This window comes from Tachyglossus aculeatus, chromosome 11 (assembly GCF_015852505.1).
Source record: "Tachyglossus aculeatus isolate mTacAcu1 chromosome 11, mTacAcu1.pri, whole genome shotgun sequence".
NCBI classification, from domain to species: Eukaryota; Metazoa; Chordata; class Mammalia; order Monotremata; family Tachyglossidae; genus Tachyglossus; species Tachyglossus aculeatus.
The window spans coordinates 33,872,486-33,893,674 of NC_052076.1; the positions used below are offsets into that span (position 1 = coordinate 33,872,486).

Here is a 21,189-nt window from a genome sequence, read left to right on the forward strand (position 1 = left end):
GACAAAACCAAACATATTAACAAAATAAAATAAATAGAATAAATATGTACAAATAGAGTAATAAATACTTCCCAAGTGCTTAGTCCAGTGCTCTGCACACAGTAAGTGCTCAATAAATACGATTGAGTGAATGAATCAATCAGTCGTATTTATTGAGCACTTACTGTGCAGAGCACTGGACTAAGCGCTTGGGAAGTACAAGTTGGCAACATATAGAAACGGTCCCTACCCAACAGTGGGCTCACAGCATGGAAGGGGGAGACAGAGAACAAAACCAAACATATTAATAAAATAAATAGAATAAATATGTACAAATAAAATAGAGTAATAAATACTTCCCAAGTGCTTAGTCCAGTGCTCTGCACACAGTAAGCGCTCAATAAATACGATCGAATGAATGAATCAATCAATCGTATTGAGCGCTTACTGTGTGCAGAGCATTGTACTAAGCGCTTGGGAAGTCCAAGTTGGCAACATACAGAGACGGTCCCTACCCAACGGCGGGCTCACGGTCTAGAAGGGGGTCCGTTAGGTGCCGCCGCCCCGGCGCTCGGTACGGTGCCGCGGTAAGCGCTTCGCGGCCGCGGGAGTCAAAATCGCGGTCCCCCCCAGCCCCAAGATCTTTCAGAAGACCAAGTGCAGCATGTGTAACAGCGCCCTGGAGCTGCCCTCCGTCCACTTCCTCTGCGGCCACTCCTTCCACCAGCACTGCTTCGAGAGCTACGCGGAGAGCGACGCCGACTGCCCGACTTGCCTGCCGGACAACCGCAAGGTCATGGACATGATCCGCGCCCAGGAGCAGAAGCGGGATCTCCACGACCAATTCCAGCATCAGGTGGGAAATGCCGGGCCGGGCCCCGGCCGGGCCCTAACCCCCCCCCGGGGGGTCTAGTGGTTGTTCGGTCGGACTCGCCCGAGCGCTCAGTACAGCGCTCTGCGCGGGGTAAGCACTCAGCTAATAATAATGACGACGATGGGATTCGTTAAGCGCTTACTATGTGCAAAGCACTGGGTTTTTTTAGGTATTTGTTAAGCGCTGGGGGGGATACTCAGTGTCAGTACAGTGCTCTGCGCGGGGTAAGCACTCAGCTAATAATAATGATGACGACGGTATTTGTTAAGCGCTTACTATGTGCAAAGCACTGGTTTTGGGGGGGGTTTTTCAGGTATTTGTTAAGCGCTGGGGGGGATACTCGGTGTCAGTACAGTGCTCTGCGCGGAGTGAGCACTCAGTTAATAATAATGATGACGATGGTATTTGTTAAGCGCTTACTATGTGCAAAGCACTGGTTTTTTGGGCACTGGGGGGAATACTCAGTGTCAGTACAGTGCTCTGAGCGGGGTAAGCACTCAGCTAATAATAATGATGACGATGGTATTTGTTAAGCACTTACTATGTGCAAAGCACTGGTTTTTTGGGCGCTGGGGGGATACTCGGTGTCAGTACAGTGCTCTGCGCGGGGTAAGCACTCAGCTAATAATAATGACGATGGTGGTATTCGTTAAGCGCTTACTATGTGCAAAGCACTGGTTTTGGGGTTTTTTTTTAGGTATTTGTTAAGCCCTGGGGGGGGGGGATACTCGGTGTCAGTACAGTGCTCTGTGCGGGGTAAGCACTCAGCTAATAATAATGATGACGATGGGATTTGTTAAGCGCTTACTATGTGCAAAGCACTGGTTTTATGGGGTTTTTTTTAGGTATTTGTTAAGCGCTGGGGGGAATACTCGGTGTCAGTACAGTGCTCTGCGTGGGGTAAGCACTCAGCTAATAATAATGATGACGATGGTATTCGTTAAGCGCTTACTATGTGCAAAGCACTGGTTTTGGGGTTTTTTTTAGGTATTTGTTAAGCGCTGGGGGGGATACTCGGTGTCAGTACAGTGCTCTGCGCGGGGTAAGCACTCAGCTAATAATAATGATGACGATGGTATTTGTTAAGCGCTTACTATGTGCAAAGCACTGGTTTTTTGGGGGTTTTTTTTAGGTATTTGTAAAGTGCTGGGGGGGATACTCGGTGTCAGTACAGTGCTCTGCGCGGGGTAAGCACTCAGCTAATAATAATGATGACGATGGGATTCGTTAAGCGCTTACTATGTGCAAAGCACTGGTTTTTGGGGCGCTGGGGGGGATACTCGGTGTCAGGACAGTGCTCTGCGCGGGGTAAGCACTCAGCTAGTAATAATGATGACGATGGTATTCGTTAAGCGCTTACTATGTGCAAAGCACTGGTTTTTTGGGGGTTTTTTAGGTATTTGTTAAGCGCTGGAGGGGGGATACTCGGTGTCAGTACAGTGCTCTGCGCGGGGTAAGCACTCAGCTAATAATAGTGATGACGATGGTATTTGTTAAGCGCTTACTATGTGCAAAGCACTGGTTTTTGGGGCGCTGGGGGGGATACTCGGTGTCAGGACAGTGCTCTGCGCGGGGTAAGCACTCAGCTAGTAATAATGATGACGATGGGATTCGTTAAGCGCTTACTATGTGCAAAGCACTGGTTTTTGGGGGTTTTTTTTAGGTATTTGTTAAGCGCTGGAGGGGGGATACTCGGTGTCAGTACAGCGCTCTGCACGGGGTAAGCACTCAGCTAATACTAATGATGACGATGGTATTCGTTAAGCGCTTACTATGTGCAAAGCACTGGTTTTTTGGGGTTTTTTTAGGTATTTGTTAAGCGCTGGAGGGGGGATACTCGGTGTCAGTACAGTGCTCTGCGCGGGGTAAGCACTCAGCTAATAATAATGATGACGATGGTATTCGTTAAGCGCTTACTATGTGCAAAGCACTGGTTTTTTGGGCGCTGGGGGGATACTCGGTGTCAGTACAGTGCTCTGCGTGGGGTAAGCACTCAGCTAATAATAATGATGACGATGGTATTCGTTAAGCGCTTACTATGTGCAAAGCACTGGTTTTTGGGGCGCTGGGGGGGATACTCGGTGTCAGTACAGTGCTTTGCGCGGCGTAAGCACTCAGCTAATAATAATGATGACGATGGTATTCGTTAAGCGCTTACTATGTGCAAAGCACTGGTTTTTGGGGGGTTTTTTAGGTATTTGTTAAGCGCTGGAGGGGGGATACTCGGTGTCAGTACAGCGCTCTGCACGGGGTAAGCACTCAGCTAATACTAATGATGACGATGGTATTTGTTAAGTGCTTACTATGTGCAAAGCACTGGTTTTTGGGGCGCTGGGGGGGATACTCGGTGTCAGTACAGTGCTCTGCGCGGGGTAAGCACTCAGCTAGTAATAATGATGACGATGGGATTCGTTAAGCGCTTACTATGTGCAAAGCACTGGGTTTTTTTTAGGTATTTGTTAAGCGCTGGGGGGGATACTCGGTGTCAGTACAGTGCTCTGCACGGGGTAAGCACTCAGCTAATAATAATGATGACGATGGTATTTGTTAAGCGCTTACTATGTGCAAAGCACTGGTTTTTTGGGGGTTTTTTTAGGTGTTAAGCGAGGGGGGGGATACTCGGTGTCAGTACAGTGCTGTGTGCGGGGTAAGCACTCAGCTAAAAATAATGATGACGATGGGATTCGTTAAGCGCTTACTATGTGCAAAGCACTGGTTTTTGGGGGTTTTTTTAGGTATTTGTTAAGCGCTGGGGGGGATACTCGGTGTCAGTACGATGCTCTGCGCGGGGTAAGCACTCAGCTAATAATAATGATGACGATGGTATTCGTAAAGCGCTTACTATGTGCAAAGCACTGGTTTTTGGGGGTTTTTTTAGGTATTTGTTAAGCGCTGGGGGGGATACAAGGTGATGAGGTTGTCCCACGTGGGGCTTCCGGTCTTAATCCCCATTTTACAGCAGAGGAGGAAACTGAGGCTCAGAGAAGTGAAGGGACTCGCCCAAGGTCACACAGCAGACGTGTGGCGGAGCCGGGATTCGAACCCATGACCTCTGACTCCAAAGCCCGGGTTCTTTCCACTGAGCCATGCTGACTTGCACTTGTTCTAAGCATTGGGGCGAGGGGGGATACAAGGTGATCAGGTTGTCCCACGGCGGGGGCTCCCACTCTTCATCCCCATTTTACAGATGAGGGAACTGAGGCTCAGAGCAGTGAAGTGACTCGCCCCAAAGTCCCACAGCTGACAAGCGGCAGAGTCGGGATTGGAAACCACGCTGCTTCTCTAAAGTAAATCATCATCATCATCAATCGTATTTATTGAGCGCTTACTGTGTGCAGAGCACTGTACTAAGCGCTTGGGAAGTACAAGTTGGCAACATCTAGAGAGAGTCCCTACCCAACGGCAGGCTCACAGTCTAGAAGGCGGAGACGGAGAACAAAAGCAAACATACTAACAAAATAAAATAAATGGAATAGATATGTACAAGTAAAATAGAGTAATAAATATGTACAAACATATATACATATATCAAAACAAGTAAACAGGCATCAGTGGCATTGTTTTAAATCAATCAATCGTATTTATTGAGCGCTTACTGTGTGCAGAGCACTGGACTAAGCGCTTGGGAAGTACAAGTTGGCAACATCGAGACGGTCCCTACCCAACAGCGGGCTCACAGTCGAGAAGGGGGAGACGGAGAACAAAAGCAAACATACTAACAAAATAATATAAATAGAATAGATATGTACAAGTAAAATAGAGTAATAAATATGTACAAACATATATACATATATCAAAACAAGTAAACAGGCATCAGTGGCATTGTTTTAAATCAATCAATCGTATTTATTGAGTGCTTACTGTGTGCAGAGCACTGGACTAAGCGCTTGGGAAGTACAAATTGGCAACATATAGAGACAGTCCCTACCCAACAGTGGGCTCACAGTCTAAAAGGGGGAGAATTATATTAAATTATATTATATTAAATTTAATTCTATTAAATAAATAGAATTATAGGTACTTCCCAAGCGCTTAGTCCAGTGCTCTGCACACAGTAAGTGCTCAATAAATGCGACAATGAATGAATGAATGAGTGAGTGAATAAATGAATGAGTGAATGAATTCAATCGTATTGATTGAGCGCTTTCTGTGTGCAGAGCACTGTATTAAGCGCTTGGGGAGTTCAAGTTGGCAACATCTAGAGATGGTCCCCACCCAGCAGTGGGCTCACAGTCTTTCCCCTGAGCCACGCCGCTTCTCTAAAGTAAATACGGCCGAAGGTCCTGGGTCAGGAATAATCATCGTCAGCATGATGAGCGGGGTATTTAAGCGCTTACTATGTGTCAGGCGTCGGGGTAGATACAGATTTATCGGGTTGGACACAGTCCCTGTCCCACGGGGCGGGGGCTCACGGTTTAATCAATCAATCGTATTTATTGAGCGCTTACTATGTGCAGAGCACTGTACTAAGCGCTCAATAGTAGGAGGGAGGACGGGAATCGAACCCCCATTTTACAGGGGAGGAAACTGAGGCCCAGAAATGACTTGCCCAGGGTTACACGGGAGGCAGACTCCTCAGGAGGATGGTCTCATTAATAATAATAATAATTATCACAATGATGGCATTGATTAAGCGCTTACTATGTGCCAAGCACCGTTCTAAGCGCTGGGGAGTTTACAAGGTGATCGTCCCACGGGGGGCTCACAGTCTTCATCCCCATTTTACAGATGAGGGAACCGAGGACTAGAGAAGTGGAGCGACTTGCCCAAAGTCACACAGCCGACAGTTGGTGGGGCTGGGATTTGAACCCCTGATCTCTGACTCCGAATCAATCAATCAATCAATCAACCTATCGTATTGAGCGCTTACTGTGTGCAGAGCACTGTACTAAGCGCTTGGGAAGTACAAGCTCTGAAGCTCGTGCTCTTTCCACTGAGCCACGCTGCCTCTCACTGTGGGCAGGGAACACGTCTGCCGACTGGGTTGTATCATCCTGTCCCAAGCGCTTAGTGCAGTGCTCTGCCCCTGGTAAGCGCTCACTAAATACCATTGATGGCTTAATAATTTAGACTGTGAGCCCACTGTTGGGTAGGGACCGTCTCTATATGTTGCCAATTTGTACTTCCCAAGCGCTTAGTACAGTGCTCTGCACATAGTAAGCGCTCAATAAATACGATTGATGATGATTTATTAAGCACTTACTATGTGCAAAGCACTGTTCTAAGCGCTGGAAAGGTTACAAGGTGATCAGGTTGTCCCACATGGGGCTCACAGTCTTAAACCCCATTTTACGGATGAGGGAACTGAGGCCCAGAGAAGTGAAGTGACTTGCCCAAAGTCACACAGCTGACAAGTGGCGGAGCCGGGATTTGAACCCATGACCTCTGACTCCAAAGCCCGGGCTCTTTCCACTGCGCCACGCTGCTTCCCCGATCGCTTGACCGACGGCCCTCCTTCCCATCCGTCCCCTACGCGGAGGACCAGTGTAGAGAAGCAGCGTGGCTCAGTGGATAGAGCCCGGGCTTTGGAGTCAGAGGTCATGGGTTCAAATCCCGACTCCGCCAATCGCCAGCCGTGTGACTTTGGGCAAGTCACTTCACTTCTCTGGGCCTCAGTCACCTCATCTTTAAAATGGGGATGAAGACTGGGAGCCCCCTGTGGGACAACCTGATCACCTTGTAATCTCCCCAGCGCTTAGAACAGTGCTTTGCACATAGTAAGCGCTTAACAAAGGCCGTCATTAGCATGAAAGAGCCCAGGGCTGGCCGGCAGTTGGAGGACCTGAGTCAATCAATCAATCAATCAATCGTATTTATTGAGCGCTTACTGTGTGCAGCGCACTGTACTAAGCGCTTGGGAAGTCCAAGTTGGCAACATATAGAGACAGTCCCTACCCAACAGTGGGCTCACAGTCTAAAAACTTCCCAACTTCCCAACAAGCGCTTAGTCCAGTGCTCTGCACACAGTAAGGGCTCAGTGAATACGATCCAATGAATCATCCTCATCAATCGTATTTATTGAGCGCTTACTGTGTGCAGAGCACTGGACTAAGCGCTTGGGAAGTCCAAGTTGGCAACATCTAGAGACGGTCCCTATCAATCAATCAATCAATCAATCGTATTTATTGAACGCCTACTGTGTGCAGAGCACTGGACTAAGCACTTGGGAAGTACCATATAGAGACGGTCCCTCCCCAACAGTGCTTTCAGCTGCGTGACTCTGGGCAAGTCACTTCACTTCTCCGGGCCTCAGTTCCCTCATCTGTCAAATGGGGATGAAGACTGTGAGCCCCCCGTGGAGCAAGCTGATCACCTTGTAACTTCCCCAGCGCTTAGAACAGGGCTTGGCACGTAGTAAGCGCTCCATAAATGCCATCCAAAAAACCCGAAAGCGCTGTGAGTGACCGTGGGCAAGTCACTTCACCCCTGAGTTTCCCTTTCTGTAAAATGGGGGGGTTGACCCCCCGTCCTCCCCTCCCGCCTTGGAGCGCGTCCGAATCCGCGGTGGTGTCCGTCCCTCTCTCCCCTCCAGCTCCAGTGCTCCAACGACAGCTTCTCGGTCATCGCCGACTATTTCGGCCGCGGCGTCTTCAACAAGCTCACCCTGCTGACCGACCCCCCGGGGGGCCGGGGGGGAGGCAGCCTGGAGGCCGGCCTCCAGCGGGATCTGCTCCTGCAGGGCAAGCGGGGCAACTGAGGGCCCGACGGAGGCCGGCGGGCTTGTGCGCGTGGAGAAACCGAGGCAGGGGACCCTTCCCCCCCCCCCCCCCCCCGTTCCAGTCCTGGATTTCCTCCCCGTTCCTCCGTCCTGCCGGCGCCGGGGTCGCAGATCGACGGACGGGACGGGGTTGGCCGTGGAGACCCCCCGTCCGCCCCCCGAGACGTCGTCCCTTCTAGGCCGCGGTGACTCTTTCCGGCGGCACTTTTCCGAGGATGGAGAGGCCCCCCAATGCCCGGGGTACGGCCGGAAAGACGTCCTCCCCTTGGGCGTCCAGGCTGCCTGAAGGAGGATCCGGGAAGGATGATTTATTTTTTTTTCCCCCCTCTGTGGGATGGGGCCCAGAGTCCGGAGGAAAAGGGGGCGAGGCGGAGAAGCGGCGGAGGAAGGGAAAATTGAAAATAAAAGGTTCTTCATCCAAACAGCTCTGCCCTTTCGCGTCTGTCGGAAACCGGGAGTCCAGGCCGTCCGACAGCGGTCGGCTCTCCCAGGGGAAGGCCCAGGCCTGATTGCCCCGGGTGCCGTCCCCAAACCGCCCCCCGTACCCTCATCGTCAATCATCAGTCGTGTTTATTGAGCGCTTACTGTGTGCAGAGCACTGTACTAAGCGCTTGGGAAGTACAAGTTGGCAACATATAGAGACGGTCCCTACACGACAGCGGGCTCACAGTCTAAAAGACTTGGGTCCTGGGCAGTGGGAAGGACAAGACTTTCTGTCTCCTCCCAGAAATTGCCCGTCCACTTAATAATGATGGGATTTATTAAGCGCTTCGTACGTGCAAAGCACCGTTCTAAACGCCGGGGAGGTTACAAGGTGATCAGGTTGTCCCGCGGGGAGCTCACCGTCTCCATCCCCATTTTACAGATGAGGGAGCTGAGGCCTGGAGAAGTGGCTTGCCCAAATTCACACAGCTGGGATTCGAACCCGTGACCTCTGACTCCGAAGCCCGGGCTCTTTAATAATAATAATGATGGCATTTGTTAAGCGCTTATTATGTGCAAAGCGCTGGGGAGGTTACAAGGTGATCAGGTTGTCCCACGGGGGGCTCACCGTCTTAATCCCCATTTTACAGATGAGGGAGCTGAGGCCCAGAGAAGTGAAGTGGCTTGCCCAAAGTCACACAGCTGACAAGTGGCGGAGCTGGGATTTGAACCCATGACCTCTGATTCCAAAGCCTGGACTCCTTAATAATAATAATGACGGCATTTATTAAGCGCTTACTATGTGCAAAGCGCTGTTCTAAGTGCTGGGGAGGTTACAAGGTGATCAGGTTGTTCCACGGGGGGGGGCTCACCGTCTTAATCCCCATTTTACAGACGAGGGAACTGAGGCCCGGAGAAGTGAAGTGGCTGGCCCAAAGTCACACAGCTGACAAGTGGCGGAGCTGGGATTTGAATTCGTGACCTCTGACTCCAAAGCCCGGGCTCTTTAATAATAATAATGATGGCATTTATTAAGCGCTTACTATGTGCAAAGTGCTGGGGAGGTTACAAGGTGATCAGGTTGTCCCACGGGGGGCTCACAGTCTTAATCCCCATTTTACAGATGAGGGAACCGAGGCACAGAGAAGTGAAGTGGCTTGCCCAAAGTCACACAGCTGACAAGTGGCGGAGCTGGGATTTGAACTGACCTCTGACTCCAAAGCCCGGGCTCTTTAATAATAATAACAACAATGGCATTTATTAAGCGCTTACTATGTGCAAAGCGCTGTTCTAAGCGCTGGGGAGGTTACAAGGTGATCAGGTTGTCCCACGGTGGCGGGGGGGGGTCACCGTCTTAATCCCCATTTTACAGATGAGGGAACTGAGGCCTGGAGAAGTGAAGTGGCTTGCCCAAAGTCACACAGCTGACAAGTGGTGGAGCTGGGATTTGAACTCGTGACCTCTGACTCCAAAGCCTGGGCTCTTTAATAATAATAATGATGGCATTTATTAAGCACTTACTATGTGCAAAGCGCTGGGGAGGTTACAAGGTGATCAGGTTGTCCCACGGGGGGCTCACAGTCTTAATCCCCATTTTACAGATGAGGGAACCGAGGCACAGAGAAGTGAAGTGGCTTGCCCAAAGTCACACAGCTGACAAGTGGCGGAGCTGGGATTTGAACTGACCTCCGACTCCAAAGCCCGGGCTCTTTAATAATAATAACAACGATGGCATTTATTAAGCGCTTACTATGTGCAAAGCGCTGTTCTAAGCGCTGGGGAGGTTACAAGGTGATCAGGTTGGTGGGGGGGGGGCGGTCACCGTCTTAATCCCCATTTTATAGATGAGGGAACTGAGGCCCGGAGAAGTGAAGTGGCTTGCCCAAAGTCACACAGCTGACAAGTGGCGGAGCTGGGATTTGAACTCGTGACCTCTGACTCCAAAGCCCGGGCTCTTTAATAATAATAATGATGGCATTTATTAAGCACTTACTAGGTGCAAAGCGCTGGGGAGGTTACAAGGTGATCAGGTTGTCCCATGGGGGGCTCACCGTCTTAATCCCCATTTTACAGATGAGGTACCTGAGGCCCAGAGAAGTGAAGTGGCTTGCCCAAAGTCACACAGCTAAGTGGCAGAGTTGGGATTTGAATCCGTGACCTCTGACTCCTAAGCCCAGGCTCTTTAATAATAATAATAATGACGGCATTTATTAAGCGCTTCCTATGTGCAAAGCGCTGTTCTGAGTGCTGGGGAGGTTACAAGGTGATCGGGTTGCTCACACTCTTCATCCCCATTTTACAGATGAGGTAACTGAGGCCCAGAGAAGTTAAGTGGCTTGCCCAAAGTCACACAGCTGACAAGTGGCGGGGCTGGGATTTGAACCCATGACCTCTGACTCCAAAGCCCGGGCTCCTTCCACTGAGCCACGCTGCAGTCTTTATCCCCATTTTACAGACGAGGTAACTGAGGCACATACAAGGGAGGCTTCTACATATCTCCTGCCTTCAGGACATCTCCATCTGGATGTCCTCCGCCCGCCACCTAAAGCTCAACATGTCGAAGACTGAGCTCCTTGTCTTCCCTCCCAAACCCTGCCCTCTCCCTGACTTTCCCATCTCTGTTGACGGCACTACCATCCTTCCCGTCTCACAAGCCCGCAACCTTGGTGTCCTCCTCGACTCCGCTCTCTCATTCACCCCTCACATCCAAGCCGTCACCAAAACCTGCCGGTCTCAGCTCCGCAACATTGCCAAGATCCGCCCTTTCCTCTCCATCCAAACCGCTACCCTGCTCATTCAAGCTCTCATCCTATCCCGTCTGGACTACTGCACCAGCCTTCTCTCTGATCTCCCATCCTCCTGTCTCTCCCCACTTCAATCCATACTTCACGCCGCTGCCCGGATCGTCTTTGTCCAGAAACGCTCTGGGCATATCACTCCCCTCCTCAAAAATCTCCAGTGGCTACCAATCAATCTGCACATCAGGCAGAAACTCCTCACCCTGGGCTTCCAGGCTGTCCATCCATCCCCTCGCCCCCTCCTACCTCACCTCCCTTCTCTCCTTCTCCAGCCCAGCCCGCACCCTCCACTCCTCCGCCGCTAATCTCCTCCCCGTACCTCGTTCTCGCCTGTCCCGCCATCGACCCCCGGGCCTGGAATGCCCCCAATCCCTCTGCCCATCCGCCAAGCTCGCTCTCTTCCTCCCTTCAAGGCCCTGCTGAGAGCTCACCTCCTCCAGGAGGCCTTCCCACACTGAGCCCCTTCCTTCCTCTCCCCCTCGTCCCCCTCTCCATCTCCCCCATCTTACCTCCTTCCCTTCCCCACAGCACCTGTATATATGTATATATGTTTGTACAGATTTATTACTCTATTTATTTTACTTGTACCTATCTATTCTATTTATTTTATTTTGTTAGTATGTTTGGTTTTGTTGTCCGTCTCCCCCTTTTAGACTGTGAGCCCACTGTTGGGTAGGGACCGTCTCTATATGTTGCCAATTTGTACTTCCCAAGCGCTTAGTACAGTGCTCTGCACACAGTAAGCACTCAATAAATACGGTTGATGATGATGATGATCTCCATGTTTTGTTTTGTTGTCCGTCTCCCCTTTCTAGACTGTGAGCCCATTGGTGGGTAGCGATCAGCTCTATATGTTGCCGATTTGTACTTCCCAAGCACTTAGTCCAGTGCTCTGCACACAGTAAGCGCTTGATAAATAAGATTGAATGAATGAATGTTGGTGCAGATTTATTACTCTATTTTACTTGTACATATTTACTATTCTATTTATTTTCTTAATGACGTGCATCTAGCTTTACTTCTATTTATTCTGATGACACCTGTCCACATGTTTTGTTTTGTCGTCCGTCTCCCCCTTCTAGACTGTGAGCCCGCTGTTGGGTAGGGACCGTCTCTATATGTTGCCGATTTGTACTTCCCAAGCGCTTAGTACAGTGCTCTGCAAACGGCACTCGGTAAATAAGATTGAATGAATGAATGAATATTTGTACAGATTTATTACTCTATTTTACTTGTACATATTTGCTATTCTGTTTTGTTAATGATGTGCATCTAGCTTTACTTCTATTTATTCTGATGACATCTGTCCACATGTTTTGTTTTGTTGTCTGTCTCCCCCTTCTAGACTGTGAGCCCGCTGTTCTGTAGGGACCGTCTCTATCTGTTGCCAATTTGTACTTCCCAAGCGCTTAGTCCAGTGCTCAGCACACAGTAAGCACTCAATAAATATGGTTGAATGAATGAATGAATGAACAACCTGATCACCTTTTATCCACCCCAGCATTTAGAAAAGTGCTAAGCACATATTAAGCACTTAACAAATGCCATTATTATTGTGAGTGAATGAATGAGTGAAGGAATGAATGAGTGACTGAATGAATTAGTGAGTGAATGAATGAATTAATATGAGTGAATAAATGAGTGAAGAATGAATTAATATGAGTGAATAAATGAGTTAATATGAGTGAATTCATTCATTCAATCGTATTGAGCGCTTACTGTGTGCAGAGTAAGTGAATGAATTGAGTGAGTGAATGAGTATGAGTAAATTCATTCATGCACTCATTCAATTGTATTTATTAAGAATAATGATGATGGCATTTATTAAGCACTTACTATGTGCAAAGCACTGTTCTAAGCACTGGGGAAGTCCAAGTCGGCAACATATAGAGACGGTCTCTACCCAACAACAGGCACACAATCTAGAGTGTGTTCACTCTTCACATATTCACATATTCATATTCACTCTGAGTGAATGAATGAGTGAATGAATGAATATGAGTGAATCAATCAATCAATCAATCAATCGTATTTATTGAGCGCTTACTGTGTGCAGAGCACTGTACTAAGCGCTTGGGAAGTACAAGTCGGCAGCACATAGAGACGGTCCCTACCCAACATTAGTGAGTGAATGAATGAATGAATGAGCGAATTCATTCATTCATTCAATCGTATTTATTGAGCACTTACTATGTGCAGAGCACTGTACTAAGTGCTTGGGAACTACCCATAATTCTATTTATTTAGAACAATGCCACTGATGCCTGTTTACTTGTTTTGATGTCTTGTCTCCCCACTTCTAGACGGTGAGCCGGTTGTGGGCAGGGATTGTCCCACTTTGTTGCTGTGGGGCCGTGGGCAAGTCACTGCACTTCCCCAGGCCTCAGTTTCCTTACATGTCAAATGGGGAACATCCATTCAGTCATGTTTATTAAGTGCTTACTGCGTACAGGGCACTGTACTAAGCGCTTGGGAAGTCCAAGTTGGCAACGTATAGAGATGGTCCCTACCCAACAGCGGGCTCACAGTCTAGAAGGGGGAGATAGATGACAAAACAAAACATATTAACAAAATAGAATAAATAGAATAAATATGTACAAGTAAGATAAATAGAGTAATAAATATGTACAAACATATATACATATATACAGGTGCTGTGGGGAGGGGAAGGAGGTAAGGCGGGGGGATAGGGAGGGGGAAGAGGGGGAGAGGAAATGAGTGAATTAGTGAATGAATGAATGAATTAGTGAATGAGTGAATTCATTCATTCATTCAATCATATTTATTGAGCGCTTACTGTGTGCAGAGCACTGTACTAAGCGCTTGGGAAGTCCAAGTTGGCAACATCTAGAGACGGTCCCTACCCAACAGCTGGCTCACGATCTAGAAGGGGGAGACTGACAACAAAACAAAACATATTAACAAAATAAAATAAGTAGAATAAGTATGCACAAGTAAAATAAATACATAAATAGAGGAATAAATACGTACAAACATATATACATAGATATGTGAGTGAGTGAATACATGAATGAGTGAATGAATGAATGAGTAAATGAATGAAAGAGTAATTGAATGAATAATGTGAGTGAATAAATGAATGAGTGAATGAATGAGTGAATGAATTTCATTCAATCGTATTTATTGAGCGCTTACTGTGTGCGAAGCACTGTACTACGCGCTTGAAAGTCCAAGTTGGCAACATATAGAGACAGTCCCTACACAATAGTGGGCTCACAGTCATTCATTCAATCGTATTTATTGAGCGCTTACTGTGTGCAGAGCACTGGACTAAGCGCTTGGGAAGTCCAGGTTGGCAACATCTAGAGATGGACCCTACCCAACAGTGGGCTCACAGTCTAGAAGGGGGAGACAGACAACAAAACAAAGCATATTAACAAAATAAAATAACTAAGTGTGTACAAGTAAAATAAATACATAAATAATAATAATGATGATGGCATTTATTAAGTGCTTACTATGTGCAAAGCACTGTTCTAAGCGCTGGGGGGATACAAGGTGATCAGATTGTCCCGCAGGGGGCTCACAGTCTTAATCCCCATTTTATAGATGAGGGAACTGAGGCACAGAGAAGTTAAGTGATTTGCCCAAAGTCACAGCTGACAAGTGGCGGAGCAGGATTTGAACCCATGACCTCTGACTCCAAAGTCTGTGCTCTTTCCATTGAGTCACGCTGCTTCCCTAAATAGATAGAGTAATAAATACGTACAAACATACGTACATATATACTGTCCAAGTTGGTAACATCTAGAGACGGCCCCTACCCAACAGCGGGCTCACAGTCTAGAAGGGGGAGACAGACCACAAAACAAAACACATTAACAAAATAAAATAAGTAGAATAAATATGTACAAGTAAAATAAATACATAAATAGAGTAATAAATACGTACAAACATATATACAGTCCAAGTTGGCAACATCTAGAGACGGCCCCTACCCAACAGCGGGCTCACAGTCTGGAAGGGGGAGACCGACCACAAAACAAAACATATTAACAAAATAAAAGAAGTAGAATAAGTATGTACAAGTAAAATAAATACATAAATAGAGTAATAAATACGTACAAACATATATACATATATACAGTCCAAGTTGGCAACATAGACGGCACCCACCCAACAGCAGGCTCACAGTCTAGAAGGGGGAGACAGACCACAAAACAAAACATATTAACAAAATAAAATAAGTAGAATAAATATGTACAAGTAAAATAAATACATAAATAGAGTAATAAATACGTACAAACATATATACAGTCCAAGTTGGCAACATCTAGAGACGGCCCCTACCCAACAGCGGGCTCACAGTCTGGAAGGGGGAGACCGACCACAAAACAAAACATATTAACAAAATAAAATAAGTAGAATAAGTATGTACAAGTAAAATAAATACATAAATAGAGTAATAAATACGTACAAGCATATATACATATATACAGTCCAAGTTGGCAACATAGACGGCACCCACCCAACAGCAGGCTCACAGTCTAGAAGGGGGAGACAGACCACAAAACAAAACATACTAACAAAATAAAATAAGTGGAATAAATATGTACAAGTAAAATGAATACATAGAGTAATAAATACTTACAAACATATACATAGATATGTGAAGGAGTGAATAAATGAATGAGTGAATGAATGAATGGGTAAGTGAATGAATGAATTAATGTGAGTGAATAAATGAATGAATGAAATTCATTCACTCATTCATTCAATTGTATTTATTGAGCGCTTACTGTGTGCAGAGCACTGGACTAAGCGCTTTGGAAGTCCAAGTTGGCAACATATAGAGACGGTCCCTACCCAACAGCGGGCTCACAGTCTAAACGGGGGAGAATTATATTATATTAAATTTAATTCTATTAAATAAATAGAATTATAGGTACTTCCCAAGCGCTTAGTCCAGTGCTCTGCACACAGTAAGCGCTCAATAAATGCGATCGAATGAATGAATGAATGTGACTGAACGAATGAACTCGTACTTCCCAAGCGCTTAGTCCAGAGCTCTGCACACAGTAAGCGCTCAATAAATACGATTGATTGATTGAGATCTAGAAACGGTCCCTATCCAACAACGGGCTCAATTACTCTATTTGTTTATTTATTTATTTTACTTGTCCATATCTATTCTATTTATTTCATTTTGTTAGTATGTTTGCTTTTGTTCTCCGTCTCCCCCTTCTAGACTGTGAGCCCGCCGTTGGGTAGGGACCGTCTCTAGATGTTGCCAACTTGGACTTCCCAAGCGCTTAGTCCAGCGCTCTGCACACAGTAAGCGCTCAATAAATATGATTGATTGACATCTAGAAACGGTCCCTATCCAACAACGGGCTCAATTACCCTATTTGTTTATTTATTTATTTTACTTGTCCATATCTATTCTATTCATTTTATTTTGTTAATATGTTTTGTTTTGTTGTCTGTCTCCCCCTTCTAGACTGTGAGCCCGCTGTTGGGTAGGGACCGTCTCTCTATGTTGCCAACTTGTACTTCCCAAGCGCTTAGTCCAGTGCTCTGCACATAGTAAGCGCTCAATAAATATGATTGATAATGATGATATGTTGCCAACTTGCACTTCCCAGGGGCTTAGTCCAGTGCTCTGCACACAGTAAGCGCTCAATAAATACGATTGATTGATTGATTGATTGACACCTAGAAACGCTCCCTATCCAACAACGGGCTCAATTACTCTATTTATTTATTTATTTTACTTGTCCATATCTATCCGAATTATTTTACTTTGTTAGTATGTTTGGTTTTGTTCCCTGTCTCCCCCTTTTAGACTGTGAGCCCACTGTTGGGTAGGGACCGTCTCTATACGTTGCCAACTTGCACTTCCCAGGCGCTTAGTCCAGTGCTCTGCACACAGTAAGCGCTCAATAAATACGATTGATGATGATGATGATATGTTGCCAACTTGCACTTCCCAGGCGCTCAGTCCAGTGCTCTGCACACAGTAAGCGCTCAATAAATACGATTGATTGATTGACACCTAGAAACGGTCCCTATCCAACAACGGGCTCAATTACTCTATTTATTTATTTATTTTATTTGTACATCTCTATTCTATTTATTTTATTTTGTTAGTATGTTCGGTTTTGTTCTCTGCCTCCCCCCTTTAGACTGTGAGCCCACTGTTGGGTAGGGACTGTCTCTAGATGTTGCCAATTTGTACTTCCCAAGCGCTTAGTACAGCGCTCTGCACACAGTGAGCGCTCAATAAATACGATTGAATGAATGAATGAATGAATGAATGAATGAAGGCAGGCACGCACGCGCGAAGCCTGACAGGAGACACGATTTGGGCCCCGCCCCTCGCACGGGGGCCCCGCCCCTCGCACGGGGGCCCCGCCCCTTTAAGGGCAGGCCGCCGGAAGTGACGTCAGGGCCGCCTTCCGGCCCAAACGGCCCGGGCGGTCGGAGCGGCTGAGGGAGGCGCCTGCGGCCCGCCTGCGGCCGCCATTGCCCGCCCAGCCGCCGGCCCGGCGGCAGGGGAGGCGAGGCGGGGGGCCTCGGGGCTCGTCGCCCATCGCCCTCCTCCGTCCTCCCTCAGGACGCCGCCATGCCCGGCGACGCCGCGCCGGTGAGTCCCGCCCCTCCCCTGCCGGCCAGCTGCGTCCTGATTGGCCGCCCGGCGCCCGGGCCCGCGGCTCATTGGGCGGGCCGGCTGCCAGTCAAACCGGGGCCCGGGCCGCCTCTTAAAGGGCCAGCGACCACTCCACCCACAGCAGGCTGAGCACTTACTATAATAATAATGATGATGGCATTTATTAAGCGCTTACTAGGTGCCAAGCACTGTTCTAAGCGCTGGGGAGGTGACAGGGGGATCAGGTTGTCCCACAGCGGGGCTCCCAGTCTTCATCCCCATTTTCCAGATGAGGCAACTGAGGCCCAGAGAAGTGAAGTGACTTGCCCAAAGGCACACAGCTAAGGGGCAGAGGCGGGATTTGAACCCATGACCTCCGACGCCCATGCTCTTTTCCACTGAGCCACGCTGCTTTTCAATCAGTCAATCAATCAATCGTATTTATTGAGCGCTTACCGTGTGCAGAGCACTGGACTGAGCGCTTGGGAAGTCCAAGTTGGCAACATATGGAGACGGTCCCTACCCAACAGTGGGCTCACAGTCTAGGAGGGGGAGACAGAGAACAAAACAAAACGTAGTAACAAAATAAAATAAGTAGAATAAATATGGACAAGTAAAATAAATAGAGTCATTCATTCATTCAGTCGTATTTATTGAGCGCTTACCGTGTGCAGAGCACTGGACTGAGCGCTTGGGAAGCCCAAGTTGCAACATAGAGAGACGGTCCCTACCCAACGGCGGGCTCACAGTCTATAAGGGGGAGAAAGAGAACAAAACCAAACATAGTAACAAAATAAAATAAATAGAATAAGTATGTACAAGTAAAATAAATACATAGAGTAATAATTACGTGCAAACATATATACAGGTGCTGTGGGGAAGGGAAGGAGGTATGGCGGGGGGGATGGTGAGAGGCAGGAGGGGGCTCAGTCTGGGAAGGCCTCCTGGAGGAGGTGAGCTCTCAGTAGGGCCTGTTCCAAGCATTGGGGGGGGGGGGGATACAAGGTGATCAGATTGTCCCCCGTGGGGCTCACAGTCTTAATCCCCGTTTTACAGATGAGGGAACTGAAGCACAGAGAAATCAATCAATCAATCAACCGTATTTATTGAGCGCTTACTGTGTGCAGAGCACTGGACTGAGCGCCTGGGAAGGACAAATTGGCAACATCTAGAGACGGTCCCTACCCAACAGTGGGCTCACAGTCTAAAAGGGGGAGGCAGAGAACAATTTCAATTCAATTCAATTGTATTTATTGAGCGCTTACTGTGTACAGAGCACTGGATTAAGCGCTTGGGAAGTCCAAGTTGGCAGCATCTAGAGACGGTCCCTACCCAACGGCGGGCTCACAGTCTAGAAGAGGGAGACAGACAACAAAACAAAACATATTAACAAAATAAAATAAATAGAATAGATATGGTAAGTAAAGTGACTTGCCCAAAGTCACCCAGCTGACAAATGGCAGAGTGGGATTAGAACCCACCACCTGTGACTCCCAAACCCAGGATCTTTCCACTGAGGCAGGTTGTCCCACTTGGGGCTCACAGTCTTCATCGCAGAAGACTAGAAGCAGCGGGGCTCCGTGGAAGGAGCCCGGGCTTGGGAGCCAGAGGTCGTGGGTTCTAATCCCGGCTCCACCACTTGTCAGCTGGGTGACTTTGGGCAAGTCACTTCACTTCTCTGGGCCTCAGTTACCCCATCTGTAAAATGGGGATGAAGACTGTGAGCCCCACGAGGGACAACCTGATCACCTTGCATCCCCTCCAGCACTTAGAACAGTGCTTTGCACATAGTAAGCGCTTAACAAATGTCATCATCATCACCATTTCACAGATGAGGTCACTGAGGCCCAGTGAAGTGACTTGCCCAACGTCACGACTCTCAAGCCTGGGCTCGGTCCGCTATGCTATGCTCCCCCCTCTACCAATCGATGATATTTATTGAGCGCTTCTTTGTGCAGAGCGCTGTACTAAGCGCTTGGGAGAGGACCGAGCTAGCTAGCTCTCTTCCTCTCTTCAAGGCCCTACTGAGAGCTCACCTCCTCCAGGAGGCCTTCCCACACTCAGCCCCTTCCTTCCTCTCCCCCTCTCCATCCCATCTTACCTCCTTCGCTTCCCCACAGCACCTGTATATATGTATATATGTTTGTACATATTTATTACTCTATTTATTGATTTATTTTACTTGTACATATCTATTCTATTTATTTTATTTTGTTAATATGCTTGGTTCTGTCCTCTGTCTCCCCCTTTTAGACTGCGAGCCCACTGTTGGGTAGGGACTGTCTCTATATGTTGCCAACTTGGACTTCCCAAGCGCTTAGTACAGTGCTCTGCACACAGTAAGCGCTCAATAAATACGATTGATTGATTGACCGTACAACGGAATTAGCAGACACGTGCCCTGCCCATAATGAGTTTACATAAACTCCTGTGGGCAAGGAATCCGTCTGCCAACTCTATTGTAATGTAATAATAGTGATGATGGTATTTGTTAAGCGCTTACTACGTGCCAAGCTCTGTTCTAAGCGCTGGGGTAGATATGTTGCCAACTTGTACTTCCCAAGCGCTTAGTCCAGTGCTCTGCACACAGTAAGCGCTCAATAAATACGATTGATTGATTGATTGATATAAGCGCTCAATAAATACGATTGAATGGATGAATGAATACAAGATCATCAGGTGGTCCCACGTGGGGCTCACAGTCTTAATCCCCGTTTTCCAGATGAGATAACCGAGGCACAGAGAAGTTAAGTGACTTGCCCAAAGTCACACAGGTGCCAAGTGGCAGAGGGGGGATTAGAACCCACGACCCCTCACTCCCAATCCTTCGTATAATGGCATTTATTATAATGGCATTTATTAAGCGCTTTCTGTGTTCTAAGCGCTGGGGGGGGGTTATAAAGTGATCAAGTTGTCCCACGTGAGGCTCACAGTCTTCATCCCCATTTTCCAGATGAGGTAACCGAGGCACAGAGAAGTTAAGTGACTTGCCCAAAGTCACACAGCTGACAAGTGGCAGAGGGAGGATTAGAACCCACGACCCCTCACTCCCAAGCCCGCTCTCTTTCCACTAGGCCACGCTGCTTCGTATAATGGCATTTATTATGATGGCATTTATTAAGCGCTTACTGTGTTCTAAGCGCTGGAGGGGGTTATAAAGTGATCACGTTGTCCCACGTGAGGCTCACAGTCTTCATCCCCATTTTCCAGATGAGGTAACTGAGGCTCAGAGAAGTTAAGTGACTTGCCCAAAGTCACACAGCTGCCAAGTGGCAGAGGGGGGATTAGAACCCACAACCTGTCACTCCCAAGCCCGCTCTCTTTCCACTAAGCCACGCTGCTTCGTATAACGGCATTTATTATAATGGCATTTATTAAGCGCTTACTGTGTTCTAAGCGCTGGGGGGGGGGGGTTATAAAGTGATCAAGTTGTCCCACGTGAGGCTCACAGTCTTCATCCCCATTTTCCAGGTGAGGTAACCGAGGCACAGAGAAGTTAAGTGACTTGCCCAAAGTCACACAGCTGCCAAGTGGCAGAGGCGGGATTAGAACCCACGACCCCTCACTCCCAAGCCCGCTCTCTTTCCACTAGGCCACGCTGCTTCGTATAATGGCATTTATTATAATGGCATTTATTAAGGGCTTACTGTGTTTTAAGCGCCGGGGCTGGGTGGGGGGGGGGCGGTTATAAAGTGATCAAGTTGTCCCACGTGAGGCTCACAGTCTTCATCCCCATTTTCCAGATGAGGTAACCGAGGCACAGAGAAGTTAAGTGACTTGCCCAAAG

At 47.8% G+C, this 21,189-nt stretch overlaps 1 protein-coding gene across 4 annotated transcripts in view; it reads left to right on the forward strand.

Moving 5' to 3' along the window:
• The window catches only part of VPS11 (VPS11 core subunit of CORVET and HOPS complexes), an 85,932-nt gene that overhangs the window by 44,060 nt on the left and 20,683 nt on the right, over window positions 1-21,189 (forward strand). For 2 of the 4 annotated variants that reach the window (XM_038753391.1, XM_038753392.1), the window contains one exon: window positions 613-835. In XM_038753391.1, coding sequence (XP_038609319.1) covers window positions 613-835 — 223 coding nt within the window. Of the gene's footprint in view, window positions 1-612; window positions 836-7,385; window positions 7,613-17,247; window positions 17,400-21,189 lie in introns of those variants that run through there. The other 2 variants (XM_038753393.1, XM_038753394.1) reach the window with 2 other exon arrangements.